The sequence below is a fragment of the Strongyloides ratti genome (assembly GCF_001040885.1).
Source record: "Strongyloides ratti genome assembly S_ratti_ED321, chromosome : 2".
In the NCBI taxonomy this organism is placed as follows: Eukaryota; Metazoa; Nematoda; class Chromadorea; order Rhabditida; family Strongyloididae; genus Strongyloides; species Strongyloides ratti.
Window position 1 is genome coordinate 14,436,309 of NC_037308.1, and position 20,355 is coordinate 14,456,663.

Below are 20,355 nucleotides of genomic sequence, written 5' to 3' on the forward strand. Positions count from 1 at the left end.
AATTTATTAAACAATATAACAAATTGAATTATTCTGTATTATTTTTTAATAGAATATTACAATAACAAAACATTCTAGTATCTAATAGTGGTATACAAATTTCTGATTGACTTTGATAATCATTTAATCTTATAATTTCATGTCCAATTACTTGTAAATTTCTATTCATCATTGCTTCATATCTAGCTTTTCCAGGAACAGTAACTGCTTCTATTTTATAAACAATACCATAATTTTTAAATCTTGAAACTTTAACTATAAATGGTTCAGAATCATCTAATTTCATTTTAGCACATCTTTCTTTTAATATACCACGATTTACTTTATTATTAAGAGCTCTAATAAAATTTCTAGCTAATATTTTAGGTAAATTTTTATAAATTTTAGGAAGTATTTTAAATTTTACATCCACTAAACAAAATTGAGATGGTATAAACATATCATAACATGTTCTATTTAACATTGGTAATGGTCTTAATAAACTTAATCCTTTTAATGTATTATTAATAACTGGAAATTGTTCTTGTTTATTAAGATTTTGAAAGTTATCTTTTGAAATATTAATTAATATATCTAAAAAAGTTGTATATACATCAAAATGTGATATATGTTTTTTTGAATTTTCTTTTAAATTATTTATTAAATTTTGATTTGATCTTAAATCTCTTGGTATTGTTATAATAAAATATGGATTTTTATATTCAAATCTTGCAATATCTGTTGTTAAATATGTTCCTCTTCTATAACCATGATCACCCATAATTATATAAAATGAATTATCAAAAAATTTTTCATTTCTTTTAAAATAATCAAAAAAAATTTCATCAGCAGCAAAAATTGAATTTAATTCATCATGTTGTATATAAGTTTGCCATAATATAGACATTTTTGGTTTATTTTTATTCATTTTTAAATAATCTTCCATATATTTTAAAATATGAAATCCTTTATGATAACATTTTTTTTTTATTGAATCATCTATTATTTTACTAATATTACTGTTAGAATTTTGAAGAATTTGGAATGGTCTTAGTAAGTAATGAGCAAATTGTTTTGGAAATCCAACACAATTTGGCCAAGTAAAAACACCAGCTTTTATAAAATCTTCAGCATTTAATGTTACATAACCCATTTTACTATAATATTCTTGTATATATGTATTGATATCTATTTCATGATCACATTCATCTGTAGTTTCATTTTTTTTAACAGGTTTTAAACTATAAAGATCATAAACATTTGTAAATTGTTTATTTAAAAGAAATGCATAACCATTTGGTTTTGAATTTAATCCTACAATATTTAATAATTCCATTTCTATACCATTAAGATTATTTATAAGATAATTTCTTGTTTTATTTAATGCTCTTAATGCTTGATAGTATGATAAAGAGTCAATAACATGTATATGAACATCATACATTTTATCCATCATAGGAATTTTAAAATTAGGATAAAAAAAATTTTTTTTGACTTTAGAAAAATTTTTAATTTTTCTAGCATGAAAATCAACATCTTCAAAAACAATATTACCATTATTATCTTTACATTTTATATATACAACATCACAATCTAATAATATAGAAGAAGTAATTTTTGTTAAAGGACTTTCAATATTTTCAAAATCATTTTTATAGTATTTACAACTATAAAAACAATTAGTATTTGATTTAATATTTTTTAATGAAAGTATACCATCTTTAAGTATATAAAAATCATTTTTATATGTTACATTACATTCCTCAAATTTATTAATTGGTTTTATATAATCAAAAACAACTTTATCCCATATATTAAAACCTTTAATAACTCCATAAATATTTTTATTTTCATTTTCATGTTTTGTTGAATATTTTGTAAAAGTATTTATAGCCGTTTCATTAACATTTCTCAAATCAGTATAATACATATTATTAAAAATTAAATCAATGCCACATATTAAAAGAAAAGCTTTAAATATTGTTGCACTATGATAGTCTAAACGAAATTAATTAAATAATAAATAAAAATTATAAATTATATATACTTAAGTTTACTTTCATTTTATGTATAATGAATTTGGCTTTCTTCATTTTGAATATAAAAAAAAGGGAAAAAATGTTAAATTTTATAGAATATTATAGAATAAATAAACTTCTAATAACTTCTGCATAAAACTTTTAAAATTATTATATAATATTATTTGTAAGAAATAAATTAGCATTACTAAAATCGTTTTTTTATTTAAAGTATTATCAATTTATAAGATATTATATTTGCGTAAAATAATACATGTACTTTTTGTTAAACTTTTAAAAACATTTAAATATTTGTGTTAATGCCTTTCTATTTTGAAAAATAAATATTATCCATATTTTAAAAAGTAATATTTTATGATAAAAACATTTTAACAGTGTTTTACTCTAATAGGTTAAATCCACATGACTTTAATTTTAATTATTTTTTAATAAAACTTTTGGTACTTTATGATGATATCCCCCACCTTTTTTTTAATAAATGGGACTTATTTAAAATTTAAAAAATAAAAAAAAATTTATTTTTTATTTAAAAATTTATTGAAAATGTTTATTAAAATTGACTCAAACTTTCTGTTTGCAATTTCTTCTTACATATATTTCTCCAACAAAGTTCTATGATTTCCATTTTGTCTTTTGAAGTTCTTTTTTACATATCTCCAGTCTTTTTCTATGTTTTAGGTATAAACATTTGTTAACAAAATCACGTTCGAACACATTTTTTTATCTCTTTTGTGTAATTTTAAAATTTGAATCTTAATCAAATCTGTTTTCCAAAAAATAAAACTATTTAAGCATTTTTTGCTTTTTGAATTTAATTCATAACGCTAAAAAAATTTTGTAGAGTTGTTCTCATCCAGAATAGATTCAAAAAGTTGCATAAAATTTATTTCTTATAATTTAATAAAATAATTGATAATTTGTGCCCCGATAATAATAAACAAAATAAAATTTAATATCGAATACCCCTTGTTTCCCTTGCTTCTTCTGTTATTTATGTAAAAATTTGTTAGTTTAGATTTTTATTAATAAAAAAAGTTGTTTTTTTTATCAATTACCAATAAGTTAATTTATATTAAAAAAAAATTTTACTATAATTAAGTTACAATTGATTAAAAAAAAAGTGTGGAATATTATTTTAAAGTACCAAATTTTTTATTTAAATCTTCGTTGAAAAATAATTAAACATTACTTATTTTGATGTACTTTATCATTAATATATAAAAAAAATTATACGTTATAAAACAAACAATAATTATACTAGACAGTGTATGAAACAAATAAATATTTTTTTACGTGATATGGATAAAAATTTTAATCATAAACAATGTGATTCCAACAATAGATTATTATATTTAAAAAATTATTTTTTTTAATAAAATCAATTATTGTGATTAACTTTTTTACTATTTTCGTAAAAAATAATATTTTATTATATAGCTAATTTTTTTTTAATATTTCAACGGTTTTGTAAATTAATTTTTTTTATCCTTTTTAGTATAAAAAATAAATAAAGTTAAACTAAATTAAAATTTATTATCATTTAGATTTACATTTTATAATAATATTAATTAAATTTTAATTATAAGTATTTAGAATTGTATTAATCAAATCGGTAATGATGCATCAATGTATTATGTCCATTTAAAAAGAATAAAGAATAGTAAACAATTAAATGGCATAATTAAAGTTTAATTTAAATATTAATGTTAAAAAAAAAGAAAAAAACTTATTCGTTAAACAAAATTGATGCTGAAAAACTTGAAATTTTCTAATATAATTATAAACTTTTATCTTTACAATAATACAATCAATACAAAAAAATTAAAAAAGTTTTTAAACATTATCAAAATCAGGTTAAAAAATAAATATAAAAACTATTAACTAATTAGAGTTAATAATATAAAAAGTTTGATTTAATATTTTTTTATTTAGTAAAATTTTTACTTGTTATAAATTGTATTTATGGAATTAAATGCATCATCAAAAAATTTTCACAAAATAATTTTGATAAAATCAAAATAGAAAATTGTTAAAATTTGTTAGCTTACTTAGAAATGAAATTTAATTTTTTTTTAAGTTAATTTGCCAAAATTTACTTCAAACAACAACTTTAAAATATTTGAAAAGATTTAATTTAATTATATAAAGTATATTAAAATAAGTTTTTTATTACAAAATAATTTGATTTGAATTGCTATAAATTACTAATTAAATATATTTTAAAGTACGTTTATAAGAATGTAAAATGTTACTTTTTCAAGATCATGCTTTGGTTATACATAATTAAAAATAATTAAGATTTCGAACAACAAATGAAATGACATAAAATTCATCATAATTATCAAAACAAATTTATACACTAAACAAAAATATTAATAAATAAATTTAATATTTATTTTAAAAAAAAAAACATGATGGTAATTTAGAAGTTGAACATTCATTTTAATAAATTTTTTTGTCAAGATATAGTTAAGAAAAATCAAAAAAGAATATATTAATAATTACATATATGTCAAAAAAAATTTTCAAAAACACCAATCAACAACATATAATCAAATAAGATTCAATTTTAGTTTTTAATATAAAAACTTAAAAAATATTCAGTAAAGAAATCAACTACTTGTAATGCTCTCTTAAGTGAAACATCAGTAGGTAGTAATAATTAAATAAATAAAAGAAAAGAATAAACGGTAGTTGGAGTTTAATTAAATTTAGAATGCTTTCAAGATAATAACTTCTTTTTCAATGATAAGAACAGAATCTTTAAATAATATTTATTATTATTCTGTTAAACAAGTTTATTTAATAAATGTTATTTTTTGCATATCATTGTTTATGTAATATCTAATGTAAAGAAAGAATTCAAATACTGCTACAATCTTGCAAAGAGTTCACCATAAACGTTATTAAGTATTGTAGCACAATAATCAAAATTATTATAATTTTAAACTATAGCAGAGATTAAAGAGTTTCCATTGCATAAAAGCAATCAAACAGAAAACGATGACTTTAACTAAATATAAAAAGATAAGAAAATAATCATTTTTATTATTTAATTTATTTCATTTTTATTATATTGTATTATACCAAACTATTAGTGATAAGCGAATTAATTTATTGTATTTATAGGGGTTAGGATAATTGAGAAGTTACTCAATAAGATAGGACTTTAGAAAAGTCTAGAAAAACAAAATAGTAAGTAAATTAATAATTTTTAATAATCGCTATTTATATAGTTTGGCCAAAGTTATTTTGTTAGACTTAAATTTAAATAAATTATTTAATAACTATTGGGGTTTCAAGTGAATCTTATTTTACCAATTCTTATCTTTATAATTATAATTATAAAAATAAAACTCTATTCTTTTTTTGTATATAAAAAATCATGTATATTTTTTAATAAAAAAAACATTTTTTAAAATATTAACAAAAAAATGGCAAAAAATTTGTATTTAAATTTTAATAGGCATACCTTTTTTATGATATATATTATGCGTAATTAATTGAGTAAATTAAAATACCATGTTATAAGTTTTAAATTATTTTATTTTTGTTAAAATAATTTTCTGATAACTTGATAAATTTCTGTATCATGTTTTAAATTTATTTTTTAATAAGTTAGTTGAATATATGTAGGTCTTTTGTACTCTCTACCAGCACCAATTAATCTAGCAAATGAAAACTAAAACCACTGTAAAAAGATTTTTTTAAACAACTTACCATTTTATTTTGGTCAACTTTTCTTAAATATCTACTAGTTGATATTAATGATGCTGAATTTGGTTTCATCATAATAAGATGCTTTTTGATAAATAATTGTTCATCTTTTGTTAGCATTATATAAAATTTATTCCAAAATAAATTATTTTTAATTGAAAAAGGCATTAGACAAAATGTTCTAAAAAATTTTCTATAACATCTAAGATGTGTTCCATAACAATTGTATATTAAAATAATAAATAATAGATAAAGAATAATACATTTAAAGTATTTCATATCACTAATTCTATCTATTCTATTTAAATTACTCACTATATATTACATTAGCTTGGTATAATTATTTGATTTTATCAAAAATTAAAAAAATAAAAATTAATAATAAAATATATTTTTGAGTTATTAACAAACTTATTGAAATAATTTATAATGTTACAATTATATTTATAAAAAAATTTATTTTATCATAAGTTACTATTTATATGATTTATTAATAGTAACATTATAATAAAAATTATTTTCATTTTTTTTAAAAAAATATTTTTTTGTTACAAATGTTTACTAGATAATCTTTATTTAAAATTCTTTACATTTTTTATAAACTTTTTAATTAACATATTTTAATTCTTTTATAAGTTTCATAATAGAAAATCATTTTATTTAATTAATAAATTTTTTGCATCTTTTAAATATTAACATTTATTACTAATTAATTCAATAAAATTTTTTTTTTGTAATTTGAAACTATGTAAATCATTAATTTTATAAAATTAAATTGAATAAATAGTATAAATTTTAAATATTTTTTCCTTAAATAAATTAATATATTGAAAAAGAAATATAAATTTTAAATGTCAAATTTTTAATTATGTATATACTTTCACATGAAACTATTTATTTACTTATTTATTATTCTTTTCCGTTATATATATATAAAAGTATTTTTCACATTTTCTTTACTTTTTTTTTAAATATTATGTTTCGAATTTTTATTAATTCTACCATTAGTACTAGATTTTGTTGTACAAATTTTTCAAAGTTTAATATACGTTTTACAACACCAAATGACCGTGAAAAATTGGAAATTCTTTTAAAACGTGGATTTCATGAGGATGAAAATTTAATTAAAATGTTAGATTTAAGTTATGAAGAGACAAAACCATTATATGATAAAATATTGTCTAATAATTTTACCATAAATAATAGTCTTTGTGCTGTTAATAAAGATAATGATGAAATTTGTGCAACTATAATTTTTAAATTACTTACTAGAGAAGATGAATCTAATAATTATGTTGATAAAAAAGAAGAACAACATTTAAAAAATATTATAGATAATAATGAAAAATTAAAAAAATGTTTTAAAATTCAAGAAGAATGTTGTAAGGATGTATGGAAAGTTTTTCCTTCCGATATTAAAGCTGTTTGGAAAACTTTTATGTTAGCTGTGTTACCAGAATATAGGAAAATGAAAATTGCTAGTTTAATTATGAAGTCAAGAGAAAAATTATGTCCAGAAAGAGTAAGATAAACTAAGATATTAATTGTTTTTTTTTAGTTTCCAAATTTGTATGGTGATATAGCTGATTGTACTACATTGACATCAGTAAAAATACAAAATAATTGTGGATATAAAAATTATAGCAAAGTTCCATATAGTTACATAGGTTTACCTCCAGCTCCAGATGGATCAGATTGTGTTATTGGAAATTATAAAATTTTTCCACATTACTATGAAAAGAAATAAACCAGCTAAATAAACTTTTTTTTGTAAAATTAACATTTTGACAATAAAATATATAATTTTTATAAAACATTTACAACATTTTTAATTTTGTTATTAAATTTATTTTTATTTGTTATAATGATGCTTACATTATTTTGATTCTTAGTTGAAATTTCCATTGGTTAAATTTTTTTCACAAAAAAAAATCATATTTTAAATTGATAAGAAATAAATTTTTTGTAATAAAAAAGAACTTTTTATAAAAAGTTTAATATATAATTATAAGGTTATGTTGAGTAGATATTTTAAAAGAATATATGTTAAATATACAAGGTGCTTGTCAACACTACTCATCTTAGAGATAAAGTATGCCTTTCGGTCAACATTTATATTATTTTTTATAATCCTAAGAAAGAATTTCATTGATAAAAAATGCCACTAAAATATCCGTTTTTTGTTTTAATAACATCAAAATACAATACATTATTGGTATTTCTGTTAGAAAAATAAAAACTAAACTTTGAAATAATAGCATAATTATAAATGGTTTGCTGGATAGAAAAACTTTTCTCAACGCCATATTTGAATCTAAAAAAACCATCCTTATAATTTTATATTTTTTATAAAAAATATTATAATTGCATATGTTGTGATAAAAAATAAGAAAATGAAAATAACAAGAATATAAAGGGATACAGAATTCTATCAAATATAATTTTTATTATTTGAAGAATTTATTTATGAAACTTTAAAATTTACATTCAATAGCATTTATAATTTTTTAATACCAAATAAATTTATATTATTACATTAAATTAAATTTGTTAAAATATCTTTTCTTTTACAGAAAACCATGTTAAAATAAAAATACAACTAATTATACGGATCTTTTTCATAAGCACTGCCTTACTGAATTAATAAAAAAATAAAAAAAATAAAGTATTTAAAAAGTTTTAAAAAATTTAATTAGATATATAGTAAATGGAGCATTTAGTAGTTGATAAAAAGTAAAAAAATTTTTTACATAAATAACCAATATTATCATATAAATAAATAAATAAAATTATAAAGTAAAATTAAGAAAATTGGTAGTAGATTTTTCAATAAATATTTCATTAAAAAATAAATTTAAAAATCATTTATTTTTTTTATTAATTTATTTAATATGTTAATTTAAAGTTAATATAAAATCATTATTGTATTTATAAAAAAAAGTAAAACATATATTTAATGTTTGAATTTTTAAAAAAACTTTGTAGTACATACATGACTCTAAAATTTAACCATTGTTAATTATTTTGAAAATTCAATCTATTCTAAAGACTATGGAATGACTACAGTGGCATGTTCAAATTCCAAAAAAAAAATTTTTTTTTACCACAATTTAGAGGTGGAATCAGAATTTTGGAAACTTTTCAACCAATTTTTATATCTATAAAAAAATTAATTTCATAGCAATGAAAATTATTAAACCAGACTTACTTTAAAATAGAAATCGAATGAAACTAATCCCATCATTATAAGACAATTATTTCTTGAGATACTGAAAAGTGGGTAATAATGAATATTTTAAAAAAATTTCCGCCCTTGGTCATATCTCGCTTCAAAATCAGGATAAATACAAGCAGATTTTTTGCAATCGTCTTCAAATAACTTTTCATATAGGGTCTACCTTCAAAATTTTTTTATACCTTTTACCACTTTCGAGATAAAAAAAAAGGATGACAATGGATTACGCGCGAAAATATACCAAGTATAGTATTTCAAGAACCATTGAAAATATAAAAATGTTTTCAACGTAGGGTATACCTTAATTTACGAAAAAAGCCCAGCGCATCTGCTTTCATGTTTCTGTGACTTCATTTACTTGAGTTATCGATAGATTCTTAAAACTTTTTTTAACAAATTTCTTATCATATCTTCATTTTTAGAAGTCCTATGAAGATATGAATAGGTTTATTGAATTTCTCGTAAAAAATTGATCTAGAATAGAGTATTTATTTTTAAAATTTACAATATTATCATAGAAATCAAAATTTACAAAAAAATATTCCCCAATTTCGCCCTCATCTTTGAATCCTTATAACTCCTGAAGTTTCAATTTTCGAATATTGTTGATTATATTCAAAATTCATCCCATTTCAAGGGCTATCGAATGAATATAGTAGCATATTCAATTTCCGAAAAAAAGTTGCTTTTCTTTGTTCACATTTTTAGAGGTAAAATCGGAAATCTAGAAAATTTTCAGCCAATTTTTATATCTCTGAAAATAATAATGCTATAGCTATGAAAATAAATATTCTAAACTTACTTTTGAATAGAAATCCAATAAAGCTAGTTCCATCTTCATAGGATAAGTATTTGCTGAGATACCGGAAAGTCGGGAACAATGAATATTTTAGAAAAATTTCCGCCTTTGGTCATATCTTGCTTCAAAATCAAGATAAATACAACCAGATTTCGGCAATCGTCTTCAAATAAGTTTTCATATAGGGTCTACCTTCAAAATATTTTTATACCTTTAACCACTTTTGAGATATAAAAAAATGGTGACAATAGATTACGCGCGAAAAAGTACCAGGCATTGTATTTCAGAAACGGTTGAAAATTTGAAAATCTTTTCAACGTAGGGTATGCCTTAAATTACGAAAGAAGGCCAGCGCATCTGATTTCATGAATCTGTGACTTCATTAACTTGAGTTATCACTGAATTCTTAAAACTTTTTTCTAAACATATTTCTTATCATATCTTCATTTTTAGAAGTCCTATAAAAATGCAAATAGGCTTAATGAATTTGTCGTAAAAATTTAATTTAGAAACAACTGTTTCTTTTTAAAATATCTCATTGTATCATGGAAGTTGAAATTTACAAAAAAATATTCCACAATTTTGCCCTCATCTTTGAATCCTTATAACTCCTGAAGTTTCAATTTTCGAATATTGTTGATTATATTCAAAATTCATCTTATTTCAAGAGCTATCGAATGACTATAGTAGCATATTCATATTCCAAAAAAAGTTGTCTTTCTTTGTTAACATTTTTAGAGATAAAGTCGGAAATTTATAATATTTTCAGCCAATTTCTGAATCTCTAAAAATAATAATGTTATAGCTATGAAAATTTATATTTTAGACCTACTTTTGAATAGAAATTGAATGAAACCAGTCCCATCTTTATAAGACAATTATTTCTTGAGATACTGAAAAGTCGGAAACAATGAATATTTTAGAAAAATTTCCGTTTTTGGTCATATCTCGCTTCAAAATCAGGATAAATACAAGCAGATTTCTGCAATCGTTTTCAAATGAGTTTTCAAATGGGGTCTACCTTCAAAATATTTTTATATCTTTAACCACTTTCGAGATATAAAAAAAGGATGACAATAGATTACGCGCGAAAAAGTACCAAGCATAGTATTTCAAGAACCATTGAAAATATAAAAATGTTTTCAACGTAGGGTATACCTTAATTTACGAAAGAAACCCAGCGCATCAAATTTTATGGACCTGTGACCTCATAAACTTGAGTTATCACTAAATTCTTAAAACTTTTTTTAAAATATATTTATTATCATAACTTTATTTTTAGAAGTCCTATAAAGATGAAAATAGGCTTAATGAATTTCTCGTAAAAAAATGATCTAGAATAAAGTATTTATTTTTAAAATTTACAATATTATCATAAAAATCAAGATTTAAAAAAAATATTCCACAATTTCGCCCCTTAACTTTGAATCCTTATAACTCCTGAAGTTTCAATTTTCAAATATTGTTGATTATATTCAAAATTCATCTCATTTCAAGGGCTATCAAATGACTATAGTGGCATATTCAAATTCCATAAAAAGTTGTTTTTTTTTAATTTCATTACAAAAATAATTTTAAATTTATTATTTTTCTTTATTTATTTGTTGTTTCAATATAAAAATTTTTATTAATATCAACATTGTAGATTTAAAAGAAATTATACATATGTATAATACACAAATATTAAAAAAAAAAGTTTCTTGTACGTCAATGACTCTAATATTAAGCCAATTATAGTAATAAAAAATAATATACAAAGCATGTTTTATGGTTTATTCTTCCTGTCTACAAAGTATATAATATTTTGTAACATTTAAGTCTACAATATAAGCAATAATTAGAGAAAAAAAAAATAGATAAATATGTAAAAAAAAAATTTATTTTACAAAAATTTTTATTAATTATTATTAAAATGATAAGAAATAATAATTATTTGATTATGAAATATAAAAAAAAATAAAAAGAAATAAAACTTTAACTAATTACAAAAATAATCTTAAGTTAAATTCTAGCATATAAAAAATATTATAATTTTCATTTTTATTCTTAAAATATAATTTGATTGATAAATATATTACTATTTCATTTACTTTAGATCCAATTTCAAATGACTAAGATATAATATATTAAGATGTATAATTCATTATTTGTAAATAAAAAAAAAGTTTATCTATTGAAAATAAATTTTTAAATTTAATTATATAATAAATAAGATATCAAAAATGACTATTTAAATATCTTTTTTTTATAATTTCCTGAATTTTCATATTTTAAAAATGAAATTTAATCTATGACGCAATTTTAACATTTTTTAACAATTTTTTATTTATTATTTTCAATAAAATATTATTATAGATATGGTTAACAATTTTAAATAAAAAATAATTATAAATATATTTCCTTATATCTTGGTGATACTCGATTATCACTGTTTTTAGATGGAACTTTGACAATACCTTGACTTGTATAAATAACAATTGATGTATTTGACTTATTTTTTTTAATAATATAAATAATTTTTTTTAAAATTAAATGTACTTCTTTTCGATTTTTACGTGACATTGCAATAAAAAGAAAAGCATTAATAACTGGAACAAAAACTAAAAGATGAATTATATAATTAACATTTGTTGATAAAATGTCTTCTTTTTGTATAAGCATAAAAGTAATAAGTCCTAAAATTGGAATGCCAGTAAGAAATATTGGAGTAAATGCTTGTAAAATCAAAATGATCATAAATTCTTTATTCAATTTTTGTGTTTGTTTTGAAATTAAATTTTTATATTTATTAATATATAATTTGTATTTTATAGAAATATATATTATTATTGTATAGTTAATTATAAAATATAATGGTACAATAATAAAAGATACTATTATTTTTGAATCTGCCTATATAAAAAAAAATAATAATTTAAAGTTTTTAAATATATAAAACTCACACTACTACAACCTAAAGCTAAAGTTGTATTTGTTATTATTAAACTTTGAACATTATATTTTTTAATTCCTTTATCCATGATATCAGAAGGTAAAAAATTATTTAATGGATAACTAATACCAAAAGTACTAAATGTAGTTAATAAGAAACAAAAAATTAACATTTTAATCATGCTAAATTTTGTAAAATTTTTTTCAACACAAACTAATATATATCTTGCAGTAATAAGAATTGATGGAAATGTTATATTAAATTGCAAAAAAAATACTGTTAGATTATATAAACGAGCATATAAAAATTGTGATGTTGGTAGGTGACTTATTGGTTGTAAAATTACAATAGAATAATTTTCAAAAAAAAATAAATACATTCTTAAATAACCAAAAACACAACATGAAATTAAAGCCATAAAAAATTGAAGAAATATCATAAAAGTATAATACTTGTTTTGAGATTCATATCTTTTTTTCACAACAATATAAATAGCAATAGTATTAAAAATACAACCAAAAAAGAGATTTGAGTAGCTAATTGTATTATTTATAATATCCATATTTATTTTATATGAGAAAAGTTAAATGATATTATATATAAAAATTATTCATTTATCATTTGATATTTTATATTATAAAAATTAATAATAATCATCATTTCCGGCACTTATAAATTAAATATTATTTAAATTTTTTTTTTAATGTTTGAATTTATAAGATACTTCGTCATTTCTTGTTTAAAGACATAAACATTTTTTATCTTAATGATGATATTAAAAAAAAATTACTTTTTAATATAAAAAAAATACTATAAGTTAAGAATAATTATAATTATTGTTTATGGTAAATGTAATAAATTTTAATAATTAATGTATTTTACTATTAATAAAACTTTAAAACTTTAATCTTTTTGACATTTTTATATTTGCAGTTAATTCAAGATTGTTTACAATATTCTTTATAATATAATTGAATTAAAAAAGTATGTTTTTAGGTGAAACAATTATTCAAATATCTTGTAGAAAAAAAATTTTTTTTTGACATAAATATGTACTATTAACTTACTTAATAACTTTTTTTTACTGTCCATTAATAACTTGATATTTGTTGATATGATTTGTTCACTAAAAAATGTGTATTTTTTATATTCGTAATTATAAAAGAAAAATATATCTACATTAGAAAATTTTTATAAAAAAATAAATTATTATAATTTTTTTCTTTATATTAAAATATATTAATTTAGTATAAAAAAATGATAAATGAATGGTAAAAAAAAGATAAAACTGATTGACTATAAAATAAAAAGTTGTATATGGAAAGTAAAATTAATTTTATCGACCTTAAAATTTAATTTAAATAAATATCTATGTGATAATCACAATGTCAGCCTTGGAGGTATATAAAGACATCAATTTATATAAACTGTCATTTGATAAAAGATATAGAAAATGATTTACTTATTATTAAAGTTTTTTTTAATATTTTGTATTTTTTTAAATATTTTGTCTATTATATCAAAACAGTTAATGGTTAACAGTGCAATTTTAAAAAATAATATTTATTTCAATAAGTTGAATATTTTTAATCATCTAAATATATATGATGAAACAAACAATAGAAGAAGAAAAAGAGCCACTTCTTCAGCACAAAGGAGACTTAGAAGAAGACTAAGAAAAAGAGTTCGTGATCTTCAAAGAGCTGGAAATTTTGCCCGAGCAAGAATTGTACGTAGAAGACTTCGAGCATCTCATGGTCCACCTTAATTAATAAAAAAATATTTAATTATTAAATTAACTGTAAATCAAAAAAATTTAGTAAAATAATTATTCTTTAAATATTTTAAAATATGACATATGTTTTTAACAATTAACATTATTTAGTAATTTAAAAAATAAAAATGATTATTATATTATATGTCAAGTTTTGATCTTGATGAATTAACTATTTAAAGGTCAAATAAATAAAAAAAATGTTAATAAAATAAGATATATTTCATTTTAAAAATCTTAAAAGATAAAAGTTATATTTTAATAAATATTAAGAAAATATGTTACATTTACATAAAATAATATTATTTTTATTAATTTTAATATTTTGTACTATTACAAATTATATTAATGGAAAAAAAAATTTTTTGAAAAAATTAGAAATTTCGGAAACATTCTATTTATGGAAATTTTATGTTATACCAAAAAATTATTTATTATCTAAAAAAGGTACAATTGTTGGAATATATTTAAGACATTGTTATAATAATATGAATAATTTTATAATATCAATTAATAATAATTCATATCAAGAACATAATGAAGAATTTCATAAAACAATATGTAAACAATCAAATTATAAATGTTTATATTATCCTCATCAAAGTTATTTTGATATACCTTATGATATAGCTATTAAAATAAATAAAATTGAAATTATGAGTAAAAAATCAAAAAAAAAATTTATATTTAAATTGGATAAAGTAGCAGCAAAAAATAAACCTTTTGATGGTATCACTGTTTGTACACCACTTCTTTATTATTATAATAATTGGCTTCAAATGTTTATGTTTCTTGAAAAATGGAAAAGAGAAGGTAATAGTAAAGTTATAATTTATTATAAAAGTTTATCTAATGATGTTTATGAACTATTAAAATATTATAAAAAATTAGGTTTAGTTTATATGATTCCAACACCAGAAATTTCATATAATGATCCATTAATGAAATTTACTGAAACAAGTTTTGGTATGGGTCCTTTATTTTTTAATGATTGTATGTATAGAAACAATACAAAATATCTTACAGTTATGGATGTTGATGAATATTTTCATATTTTTGATAAAAAATATAAAAAAAATGGTTTAGTTAATTTTATTGAGATGAATAGTCAATTATATCCAAATATTGGTTTTTTTAATTTTAAAAGTTTTTATATTTCATATATAAATGATAATGTAACAAATTCTTTTGATTTTGCAATAAATGGTTTATTAACTGATGATAAACTTAATAAAGGTGGAAAATCTATAATGTTAACAAATAAAATATACTATCCATGTTATCATATGCCATTATTTAAAAATTTAGATGAAGGATTTAGAGTAAGTTAATTTATAAAAAATTTTTTTTTTCTAAATTTTTTTAAATAATTATAGTTTTCAGAAAATCAAGCTATTATTCTTCATGCTCGGCCAAATTATATATTTAAGAAAAATGTACATAGTAATAAAAAATGTCATATATTGGATAAATGGGAAAAACTAGATTTAATTTCAAGTTATGAAAAATTAAAAAATACATTAAATAGTACAATTATTTTTTCATATAAGCCAACAATAATTAAAAATTTAGAAAGATGTATGAAGAAAAAGAAAAAAAATGACAAGAATTTATGTATATTTAATATTGAACCATGTAAAAAAAAAATGAGCATATTAGGAAACTGGATTTATACAAATAGAAATGAAGAAAATTATCAAGAATATGTCAAAATTAAATAATTTAATGTGATTTATATCAATTTGAAAATGTTAAAATATTTATAATTTTTTAATATTTAAAATTTTTATATAAAAAAATTTAACTTTTTTTATTATCTCTATTTCTAACCAAACTAGATACATCGTAACATATTTAATAAAAGTTATTTTTCATTATTTAAAATCTTAAAGTTATATAAATGATGTACAAAAATTTTTTATTTTTATTTAAGTTATGTTATTTCATAAAGTTTTAAATTTTTATATAATTATTTTACTTATTATATTTATTAGATATAATGAATGTATTTATCATAGAAAAAATGTAAGTTATTTTAAACTAAATAATAATAATTAAATAAGACTTTATATTTTATGAAATTTTATCTTGTACCAAGAAATTATTATAATTCTAATCGTGCTACAATAAAAGGAATTTTTATGGCAGATTGTATTTATAAATATGTTGAAAAAAGAAAAATTGAAAGTTTATATATACAAATAGATAATTCATATTACAAAGGTATAACAGATGATATGAAATTTTTCTTATGTATACGAAAAAATAGCAACTTTTGTACAATGTGGCCACATAGAATAAATTTTAATGTTCCATGGAATATTGCAAAAAATTTAACTCAAATTAAATTAATAAATAAAAAAACAGGTGGTAAAAAAATATTTAAACTTGATACAACAGCAGCAATGAATAAACCATATGAAGGATTAACTATATGTGTTCCTGTACTTTATTATTATAATAATTGGCTTCAAATGTTTTTATTTTTAGAAAAATGGAGAGAACAAGAAAATGCCAAAGTTGTTATATATTATAAAAGTTTATCATTAGATGTTTATAATTTACTTAAATATTATGAGAAAATTAAATTAGTTACTTTACTTCCAGCTCCAGATATTGAAAAAACTAAAAATATTAGATTACGTAGTCCAACTAGTTTTTTTATTTCTCATCTTTATTTTGATGATTGTATGTATGGAAGAAATATAAAATATGCAGCTGTAATGGATGTAGATGAATATTTTCATTTTTTTAATAGTAATAAAACAATATTAGATTATATCAAAGAATATTCAATATTATATCCAAAAAAAACTTTTTTTAATTTTGAAAGTATGTATATGTCTTATAATAATCATAAAGTTGATGATTCTTTCAAATTTGGAACAACTGTATCATTATTAAAAGATAATATTAATTTAAAAGGAAAATCAATAACTTTAATTGATAAAAATGATTACATAGGTTATCATTATCCATTAGATAGAAAGAATATTATAGGAAAAAATTATTCAAAAAATTTCAACTTTGGTCATGGTTATAGAGTAAGTTTTTTTTTTATCAATAAATTTATAATATCATTTAAGTTTCCAAAAAATAAAGCAATTCTTCTTCATGCTAGACCTAATTATATTTTCCAAAAATTTAAAAACTCTATGAATGTTGTTATATTAAATGAATCTCAAAGATTAACTCTTCATAATAATTATCAACTTTTGAAAAAAGATATAAATTTTAATTATCCATTGGTATACAAAAATATAATCACAAATCATTTAGATAAATGTATCAAAGAAGAAGAAAAAAAATTATTTAAAAATGGTGTTTGTATCAAAAACTTTGATTATTGTTTTAAAAAATTGGAAAAGTTGGATAATTGGATTTATGCTGAAAATGATAAAGATAAATATTATAATTTAATAGAATTTAAATAATTTTATATATTTTAATGTAAACTTTTATTATACAATCAATTATTTGAGAAAATATTATATTAAATGTTTTGCCATATCATGATAAAAAAAAAGTATTTTTTATTTTGTTTCGTTGAAATATTAAAAACAATACCGATTTAAATAAATATCAAAAATAGAACAATTAGGGTGAATAAATGTATCAATTAAAGTTACATGAAATTATTGACATTTTTAGTTAATTTAATCTAATTTTATGTTAAATAACTTAATTCATTTCGCCTATAATTTTTATGTTCTATTATTTTACAATTTTGATCTGTTGTATATAAAAACATTTTTATATATTTACGTACTAGTCTAGTAAAATATACACTGTGATTATCTCTATGTTCTCTTATTTTTGATGCATAAAAAAGTAATTGATCACTACATTTAAAATCTTCATTTTTTGGATATCCATTACAAATAATATATTCAAAATCTGTACCTCTTGGATACCAAATTTCAGTACCATGATGATAATATCCATTATGATCAGCTGAATCACATATTTTACTAGTTCTTTTCCTAAAAATTCTTTTATAAAATCTTGATTTTGCTAAGTTGGCTTTTTTACATGGAGGAAAATGTGCTACAAAATCTGATCCCACAACAACACGATAACTATTTGGTACTCTTCTATCAAAATTTAAAGCAAATTCATATGATCCAATTCTTGGTTGTCCAAATGTATATAAAAAAATATCACTGCTTTTTCTAATTCCTGATTGATGAATTCTAAAAGCTGTAAATGCAGCATATACACTACCTAATGAATGCCCAGTAACGTAAACTTTATAATTGTAATATTTTCTTTCTTCAAAAACTTTTCTTACATGAGGCCACAATTTTTCAAAAGAGATTGCATAATATTTATTTACCAATCCTGATTTAAGATAATAAATACGTTTTTGAAAAACTGATAACATTTGTTTAAATAATTGACCATTAGTAATAGTTCCAGCAAACACAATGATTATTTTTTTATGAAGAACAGAAACTAATATATAAAAGCCGCATTTGTTTCGTGAATTATCACAAATTATAAAATTATTTTGGTATAAATGATATGATGCAAAATATTCTACTAATCTTGATCAAAATAAAAAAACATAAAATTTAAACGTACTGTGGTATACATTTTCCTGAATTTTGAAAATAACTTTCATAACATAATAAATGTAAATATTTTGCATTTTCTTCATTATATTGTGATTGATATAAATTTTGTGGATTTATTGTCAAAAAAATGTTAAATTTAATTAAAAAAATAAGGGGAAAACTTTTTAAATACATTATATAATTTAGAAAACTCAACTAAATTAATTTTATTTCTGTTAAATATCATAACATTTAAAAACTTTTAACTAATGTTTAATCTTTGAAAATGAACTATGACAATAAATAGTTAATATAAATAGTGAAATATTTTAAATAATTTTATTTAATTTTTTTTTTTTTAATATCTTTATTACCTTTACATGAATACTCATAAATTATTAATTTTAAAAAATAATAGGTATTATAAAAATGTTACATTCTTAAAAAACAAAAAATTTAAAATATGTTCTTTTTTATGTATGATAAAAAAAATAAACTTTTTTAAAGTAAAAGTTATCATCTAAAAAACAATTTTAGAAATGCAAAAATTTTTATTTTGACCAACATTTTATTATAATTTATATATTTACTTTAATGATTTTTATTATACAATTTAATTAATATGACATTTTTTATCTATAAAATTCAATATATAGTGTTTACTATTTAATTAATATAATATTTTGATAATACTTTTACAAAATTACTTAAACTTTAAATACATTCCTGTTACTTGATTTTTCTAACTTTTACTACTTTATTTGTTGATTAAATAATTATATTCTCAAAAATGTGACAATATAGAAATTTAAATTATATAGTATAATTATTTTCTTTTATTTAAATATATTTATAAAAAAAAGTAACCAATTTAAAAAATCTGTTATTTTTTTTTTGACAATAAAACTACCTATATGAAAACAAAATAAAATAACATTATTTTCAAAATTTTTTAAAAAATAATATATAATATATCGTTAATGTGGTAGTTTTTATGAAATAGTGCCAATGTTTTTAAAATAACTTTAAATTACAAAAAAACAACTAATAAAACAATTATAAAAATATTAATTCAACAACGTTATCTCGTGTAAAGAAAAAAAAATTTCATGATTTAATCATATAATAATTTTTTCCTACCACTTAATCATAGATGTTTTTTTAAAATATAAAAATAAAATATATATACGATGTTTTTTTTTGAAACATTTGTTTGACAAACTATTTAACTAATAATTTAATTTTTATTTATAATTGAATATTTATATTATGAAATATGAAATGAAATAATTATAAAATATAAAGATATATTTTATTTTCTTAA

The 20,355-nt window shown here is 19.0% G+C and overlaps 7 protein-coding genes across 7 annotated transcripts; 4 read left to right on the forward strand and 3 right to left on the reverse strand.

Moving 5' to 3' along the window:
- Positions 1 to 28: 28 nt before the first annotated feature.
- SRAE_2000459300 (Protein of unknown function DUF229 family-containing protein) lies at positions 29 to 1,909 on the reverse strand (the record flags this gene model as incomplete). The annotated part of the gene is made up of 1 exon (XM_024643481.1): positions 29 to 1,909. The coding sequence occupies one exon, from the start codon at positions 1,907 to 1,909 to the stop codon at positions 29 to 31; it is 1,881 nt and encodes a 626-aa protein (XP_024509146.1).
- Positions 1,910 to 6,711: 4,802 nt separating this feature from the next.
- On the forward strand, positions 6,712 to 7,482 carry SRAE_2000459400 (Acyl-CoA N-acyltransferase domain-containing protein; the record flags this gene model as incomplete). The annotated part of the gene is made up of 2 exons (XM_024643482.1): positions 6,712 to 7,257; positions 7,294 to 7,482. The coding sequence occupies 2 exons, from the start codon at positions 6,712 to 6,714 to the stop codon at positions 7,480 to 7,482; spliced, it is 735 nt and encodes a 244-aa protein (XP_024509147.1).
- A 4,672-nt stretch (positions 7,483 to 12,154) lies between these two features.
- On the reverse strand, positions 12,155 to 13,119 carry SRAE_2000459500 (7TM GPCR, serpentine receptor class r (Str) family-containing protein; the record flags this gene model as incomplete). Its single annotated transcript, XM_024643483.1, has 2 exons — positions 12,155 to 12,661; positions 12,712 to 13,119. 2 exons carry the CDS (start codon positions 13,117 to 13,119, stop codon positions 12,155 to 12,157), a joined length of 915 nt encoding a protein of 304 aa, XP_024509148.1.
- A 1,113-nt stretch (positions 13,120 to 14,232) lies between these two features.
- SRAE_2000459600 (Hypothetical protein) lies at positions 14,233 to 14,469 on the forward strand (the record flags this gene model as incomplete). The annotated part of the gene is made up of 1 exon (XM_024643484.1): positions 14,233 to 14,469. One exon carries the CDS (start codon positions 14,233 to 14,235, stop codon positions 14,467 to 14,469), a length of 237 nt encoding a protein of 78 aa, XP_024509149.1.
- A 494-nt stretch (positions 14,470 to 14,963) lies between these two features.
- On the forward strand, positions 14,964 to 16,196 carry SRAE_2000459700 (Domain of unknown function DUF23 domain-containing protein; the record flags this gene model as incomplete). Its single annotated transcript, XM_024643486.1, has 2 exons — positions 14,964 to 15,797; positions 15,852 to 16,196. 2 exons carry the CDS (start codon positions 14,964 to 14,966, stop codon positions 16,194 to 16,196), a joined length of 1,179 nt encoding a protein of 392 aa, XP_024509150.1.
- A 354-nt stretch (positions 16,197 to 16,550) lies between these two features.
- SRAE_2000459800 (Domain of unknown function DUF23 domain-containing protein) lies at positions 16,551 to 17,909 on the forward strand (the record flags this gene model as incomplete). Its single annotated transcript, XM_024643487.1, has 2 exons — positions 16,551 to 17,519; positions 17,562 to 17,909. The coding sequence occupies 2 exons, from the start codon at positions 16,551 to 16,553 to the stop codon at positions 17,907 to 17,909; spliced, it is 1,317 nt and encodes a 438-aa protein (XP_024509151.1).
- Positions 17,910 to 18,142: 233 nt separating this feature from the next.
- Positions 18,143 to 19,226, reverse strand: SRAE_2000459900 (Lipase, class 3 family-containing protein; the record flags this gene model as incomplete). Its single annotated transcript, XM_024643488.1, has 2 exons — positions 18,143 to 19,022; positions 19,060 to 19,226. 2 exons carry the CDS (start codon positions 19,224 to 19,226, stop codon positions 18,143 to 18,145), a joined length of 1,047 nt encoding a protein of 348 aa, XP_024509152.1.
- Between the last annotated feature and the right edge of the window lie 1,129 nt (positions 19,227 to 20,355).